Below are 6,550 nucleotides of genomic sequence, written 5' to 3'. Positions count from 1 at the left end.
CATTCTAGATCACGATAGACCAGGCATTCTGAATTAATGCAGTGAATGTGCAGCTTAGCCCTGTTTATTGCCTTAATTGCTACAAATCTACTTGGTTTCTTTCTTCTCAATAATTTAATGTGATTGGCATCCACATGGAAGAGTGCACTTTCAATGGTGAGGTCAAACTGTTGGAAAGTTACAGCGCCTGCTGTGGCTGTGGAAACTGATACTAGGGACACATGTCTTCCTACGGTTTTGCTGCTGTAGAGGCTCCATGGTGTTTATTCTCTCTGTGCTCCTTCTAGCAGTTATTCCTCCTCTGGTCACTGCTGTGGAGGCACAACCTGTCTGTCTCCAGGCACTGCGGTCATCTGCAAGGGATTCCCATGTGACCGGGTTAATGTTGGCAGCCTTCATGTCACATCTACAGACATGTGATGTACACTACTACATCTACACTTAGATCCTGAGATTGAGAAATGGCATCTGTCAAGAGCACACAATGTCAAGTTCTCATGGGCTTTCCTTCAGGAGATATGTCTCATTGTGCCACCACCAACGGGTTCTTTGGAGCAGATACAATGGACTCATTTCCTACTCATCTTGTTAAAGTATTATCATTGTTGTTGTTTTGTATTTGAATTACAAACTTCATGAGTCTACACAACTGAAAGTGAAACAGGGGCACCCACATTTAAGGTATTGGCTTCAGCGCACTCTGGGACCTCCCAGGTATGTATAAGTGGGTATATTTTATATAAAACATGAAATAAGGACTGAGACTATTCATTGGCTTCCAGGACCATGAAGCTGTTAAATCAGCCTCTTGAGCCTCTAACACTATAAAGTATCCTTTAGGGAGAATTACAGTGGGATGACTACCACATAAACATCAGTAAAGCTGTTCGTATCTGAAGAAGTTTGCATGCACACGAAAGCTCATACCTAGAACTAACTTAGTTGGTCTTTAAGGTGCTACTGGAAGGAATTTTTTGTCTTGACTATGGCAGACCAACACGGCTACCTATCTGTAGCAGTAAAGCAGTTAGGCTGGGGGTGGAAGGTGGAAAGGGGCTGTTTGTAACCCCTAACCCTGAATTGGCAGGTGAGTCTGGGCCCAAGTTTTGAGAATTAGGCCCTATGTCACAAGATCATGCTAGATTGCATTTGGAATAGGTTTATGCCTCTCCTTGCCCCATCATGTCCCTACCACCCCCTTTTACTCTTACACTGACTTTTGTTTCACCAGTGAGAATTTATGCTGATAAATATTTCCAGCTCAGCCAGAACAGGAAACTTAAATAGCATTGCCCTAACTCAGCCCTGACTTTAGCCGGGAAAATCTAATAAGAATAACCATTATAATTATAATATATTTATATGCCACCCACCTGAGTTAGTTACCCCAGTCACTCTGGGTGGCTTCCAACAAATTAAAACACAACACAACATCAAAGAATGGGAACCTTTTACAATCTATTTAAAAAGACAACAAAATGAACTGGACTCCTTGGCAGGTTTTTAATGAGAAATCAGAGAGAGGAGCTGAGAGAAGTCCTGGGGGGGGAGGGAGGGAAGGTTTGTTGGGGAGGGGGGGAAATGGGGCGGATGACAATGAATATGATTTGTATTGATGGTTTGTTATGCTGAATTTGTTAATATATATTTTTATAAAAAACAGTACATCAAACATTTAAAACTTCCCTATACAGGGCTGCCTTCAAATGTCTTCTAAAAGTCAGATAGTTGTTTATTTCCGTCACATCTGATTGGAGGGTGTTGCACAGGGCAGGCGCAACTGCTGAGGGCTCTCTAAAGTCTCTTATTCTGGACTTCAACCACACTGCTATTTTAGAATATAGGATAATCTCCAACATTCTCATGTGTGAAGGAGAAATTGATTACTGCATCTTCCTATATAACAAACTAATAGGCAAATTACATGTGCCACGATTTCTACGCTTTCTATGATACCCAAGCTGAATTCCCATGTATTTCTATTGTGTTGAACAAACAAGTAAACTATTATTAACACAACAGAATGAACATCACTTTCGTAATTCCATCTACCTGTAGTTACATCATTTAACATTTGACATTACCAATGAAATTGCAATCAGACACAACCATGAGGATATGGTAGAATTTGAAGGTGAAGTGCATATAACAGTAGGGAAACTCATAAAGGATCCTTGCATGGTTAGAGGCAGGAAAGAGTAAATAAAATAAACAGAAAATCGGATGAAAATCTTCTCAGATCTTCTGGGGGCTATAAAGCTTCCAAATTCCTCCAGCTCTAGCACTTTCAAACTTCCTCCATATCATCAATTCCCATAAATTGTCATGCATTGTGAGGATGCAGCATCAGCATGTGAAATGTTTGAGGTCTCTCAATCAGGTTGCATGCACAATGGAGTAATAGTTGCATAGGTTGTTGTTTCTATATTTCGGGATGGTGATGGCTTGGAAATTGAAAAACAAAAAAAATAACAGTTACCTACTGATATTGGCTGTTTGGCATAAGTAATTTGGGGCCAATTGTTGTTATGGCAAGAAAAACCTGTTAACCTACCCAAAGAATATCTGGAATATATTTAAAACAAAACAAATTCCTTCCAGTAGCACCTTAAAGACCAACTAAGTCAGTTCTAGGTATGAGCTTTCGTGTGCATGCACACTTCTTCAGATACCTGAAGAAGTGTGCATGCACACGAAAGCTCATACCTAGAACTGACTTAGTTGGTCTTTAAGGTGCTACTGGAAGGAATTTGTTTTGTTTTGACTATGGCAGACCAACACGGCTACCTATCTGTAACTGGAATATATTTGTAGTTTTACACAGTATTCCAGGGTCCTTGGTACATAGGAGGGTCTGTGAGTGGGCAAGCTACAATAGTCCACTCCCTTGGGTAATACCAGGCCAATGCAGAGCTTGTCTGAGGCCCAGAGAGGTAGTTTTGTTAGAATAAACTTCTTGGCATGACAGTGTAAGTCCAGCAGACCCCTGACACCCTGCCTCCCCCTCCCCCTAGCCAGCTTAGCCCTCTGAGTCCTGGGGCAAGTGTAATGAGCAGCCCCCTACCCATGAAAAGCCCTGGGTAATGAACTATATACTCAGATTTGGCTGAGATGTTTTACTCACTGCTGTTTGGAGGAGTCCTGTAAGTTTGGCATCTGAAGACAAATTCACAGTTAGAGTAGTTACACAGTACATCTTCAAAGATGTGTATAAGTATGTGTACTTCTGTGTACAATCGTAACATGTATCAACTTTTTAGGAGTGGTTCATCCCTGATCATCAGGCTCTTTCCTGAAGCTATCATTTGCTTCAAAGACAACAATGCCCACCCAGCTCCTCAAGGCCATTGCCATCATTGACACCCCCTGTCTGTTCTGCTAGTAATGAGCTTCTCCAGAGGAAGGTGTCTGAAAATCAGTCAGATACTGAGTGACCACAGAAATGCCAGCACTGACACAAACACACCTCACAGGCCCCATTCACTCACCAAAGTGCCAATTTGCTTTTCCAATTTGCTTTTCCAGAGCAGAAACACTTCTTGTTTGCTATGTCAAGACTTGTTTCTGCCCTACTCTTCAAAAGGAAGAGGCAGGGTGTGTGTAGCTCCTTGGATCAATGTCCCAGCTCACACTTAGCCATACAATTCACCTGCTGTACCTTTCCTCTTGCTTTGCCTGGGTATCACCCACGTCTATGCATTAAAGGGTTTGACAGAAACAGAAAGTTTGAGTTCATCATCTGACAGCAAGGGTCAGGACCGGCATTTTGCCTGGGAGTTATAATCCATCAGTGTCTGGATGGTTGTGCTATCCTGAGAATGCATCTGACTAAGAGGTCAGGGAGGGCAACAGAAACAGTTGTATAACACAGGCCTGCAAAAATAGCTCTCTAGAAATGCGTATCGCAATCAAATTCACCCGTTCTGGTAAGGCTACATTGAGAGAAGCCTTCCAAAACAGCTATGTGGGCGTCTGTGCTTGTTGAATGCGTCATGTGGGTGAGGAACCACAGTGAGAGCGTTCTCTCCTACAGCCCACAACTTCTATAAATAAGCCCATTCTACCAAATAATGTGTTACAATTTTTGTTGGCAGGAATGAACCAGAAGCTTCACTTAACTGCAGAAAAATCTAGTTTTCCCAGAGACACAAGGGTTTACATCTGAGCTCATTGGAATGCAGCTGCATAACGAAATAAAACCACTGTACCTTTCATTAGGTTTGGAGAGTTAAAGAATTTCTTAAAACTTAATTAAATTTCTGGTTTTCATGTTCCAGAACATAATATTTGTATCCTAAAACAAAATTCTGCCTTTCACGCAGAAACCTCCAAGGGATTGTATAGCAATACTAAAAAGTAACACCTGAATTCAAAGTTCTTAATCCTTCATTTTACAGTCACATGATTAGGTGAAGTGCATAACCTCTTCCTACTTTTTCAGAGGAAACATGTATATACTAGGTTTTTAGAGCATTTTTCCACTGTCGCAAAGTCTGCAAAAAAGATAAAGCTGCTAAACATTCTGCAGATCCTCTGACTGTGTGCTGGACTTTGTGGTTGTCATGACCTTCAGTCCAAAGGGAGAAAAGAATTATCTTACACTGAACTTCTTCAGAGGCCAGGTTTCTGCTGTTGTCCTTGACTGCAGTTCCTTCCCTAAGAAAAACAAGAGACAAATGCATTTGTGATGCTCCATATTTACTGGTTCTGTAGGTAGAAAGCCTTTTCTTAGAAGGGTGAGATCTGCATTCCTTCACACAACCATGAATGATACAAAATGCAGGAGATCCAAACTTTTAAACTGGGTTTAAATAGTCACATGAAGCTTCAAATCTGATAAGTGCAGCAGTCGAATTGTTTGGGCGACAGCAAAAGACTATTGTTAGTTCATTCATGTATTTTCTTCCCCTGTACCATGTCTCTGATCAAAATCCCTCTGCTATTTGTCCAACAGTGGCAGTGGGGAGATGCAGGGACCTTGCTGGAAAACAGCTTAGGAGAAAGTGTAAAAAATAAGAAGCAAAACCCCACACATTCTCAACAGTACAGCTGAACAAAGAACATAATGCATGTTCTTTTTGCAATGTTACTATGATCTTGTTTTTGGAGTGCTTGAAATATATTTCCATTTTCTTTGTTTCTAAGCTGCTCTGAGCATGATTTATTTTGTGTGGAAAAGTGGCATACAAATAAAGTGAATGAAGAAATGAAAATCTTACACATAATCATAAGAAATGTGCTCAGTATTGGCTCTGTCCTGCCTTGAAGATCTCTGAAGACACGGCACTAAAACAAAAAAGAAGAGAGGCAAAGAAGCTGTCATAAATTAGGGCTGACATATGTCCAGATTTTCCTGAACATTACTGGGATTTCAAAGGTAGAATTCCGGGTGGAATTTTCAAAAGGCGGCACTTTGTCCTGAATCTTAGGCTATTCAATCAAAAAATTGCTTTCGGGGGGTGTTTTTGTAAAGGCAAGGGGCAGTTCCCATGCAGGACAAGTGGCAGTTGAAGCCACTCCTCTAAATGCACAGTTCTCCAAATGGATGCAAACTATTTTCCCTAACAGAATTCAGTTTTGTACTTTCTCTTTGCTAACATATGCATGTTTGTGCATAATTTCTCCCATACTCATGCACATGTGTGTGTGTGTGCGCGCACACACACACACACACACACACACACACGGAAAGTAATGACATTTTTGGTTGGAGACTTGCATTGCTGAAACTTGAAAAATCAACCCTTTTCATGGTAGATTATCATAGTTTCAGGTTACCATCACTCACCTTTCTTTACCAAAAGGTAGATCGAAAGTACCAACACCAGAATGGTACCAGCCACACCGCCACATATAATTCCCCAATTTGGCCCTGCCAAAAAAAGAAGAGTAATCTGAATTAGATCAAAAAAGAAAAAGGAGTCTTCATTTGGTTTCCCTCACAAAGCCAAAATTTGCCCCACCTAAATCAGGCTACGCTTGCCATACATCCAGAAAAGTCTGGACATGAAAGGAAATGGCACCCTGGGGAAATTGTTTTAATTTTATGAGATGTCTGGAATTTCCGGTACATGGTGGTGGTGTTGTTGTTGTTGTCTGTCGTCATCCCCCCTGAGCAGCAGAATGAATGCCCCCCCCCTTACATGGGATACCCAAAGCATGCTTGGGCCGCTGCCTCCCCAATTGCAGCAGCCCACACTGAGGAGTAGGGGAGCACAGAGGACAGTGGAAAGAGGGAGAGAGCAGCCCCGAGCTCCTGCCAGCCTCAAGGGAGGAAAATAAAGAGGACTCAGTTATCCTGCCCCTGCCATTGTTCCCCCTCGAGAGCTGCTGTGTCACTTTCTCAAAGCTGCTGCAGTTGCTTCCTCAAGGAGGAAAATTGCTACCCTTTTCAGGATGCAGAGCAGGAGACAAGGAGCCCAGCTAAAAGGGAACAGGGCACCTGTGGCTACTTGTTTAGGAGGTCCAAAGGAACTTACCTCCTCATTCCCACCCTCCCAAAGTGGGGGGTGGGGTGGACCTCAACAAGAAATCCCCTCTTCTTTCCCTG

At 42.1% G+C, this 6,550-nt stretch overlaps 1 protein-coding gene across 5 annotated transcripts in view; it reads right to left on the bottom strand.

Moving 5' to 3' along the window:
• Nucleotides 1–2,133: 2,133 nt before the first annotated feature.
• The window catches only part of LOC309327596 (uncharacterized protein), a 63,100-nt gene continuing 58,683 nt past the window's right edge, over nucleotides 2,134–6,550 (bottom strand). For 4 of the 5 annotated variants that reach the window (XM_081836923.1, XM_081836920.1, XM_081836921.1 and 1 more), the window contains exons 4-8: nucleotides 5,789–5,872; nucleotides 5,220–5,286; nucleotides 4,601–4,656; nucleotides 3,125–3,156; nucleotides 2,134–2,444 (exon numbers count right to left, since the gene is read on the bottom strand). In XM_081836923.1, coding sequence (XP_081693049.1) covers nucleotides 2,373–2,444; nucleotides 3,125–3,156; nucleotides 4,601–4,656; nucleotides 5,220–5,286; nucleotides 5,789–5,872 — 311 coding nt within the window. In that variant the 3' untranslated portion in view covers nucleotides 2,134–2,372. The remainder of the gene's footprint in view (nucleotides 2,445–3,124; nucleotides 3,157–4,600; nucleotides 4,657–5,219; nucleotides 5,287–5,788; nucleotides 5,873–6,550) is intronic. The other variant, XM_081836922.1, reaches the window with a different exon arrangement.

Source organism: Podarcis erhardii (genome assembly GCF_964252035.2).
Source record: "Podarcis erhardii genome assembly, chromosome: 13".
Classification (NCBI taxonomy): domain Eukaryota; kingdom Metazoa; phylum Chordata; class Lepidosauria; order Squamata; family Lacertidae; genus Podarcis; species Podarcis erhardii.
Note: the sequence above shows the minus strand (reverse complement) of the source record. Positions and strands in the feature narration are given on the sequence as shown.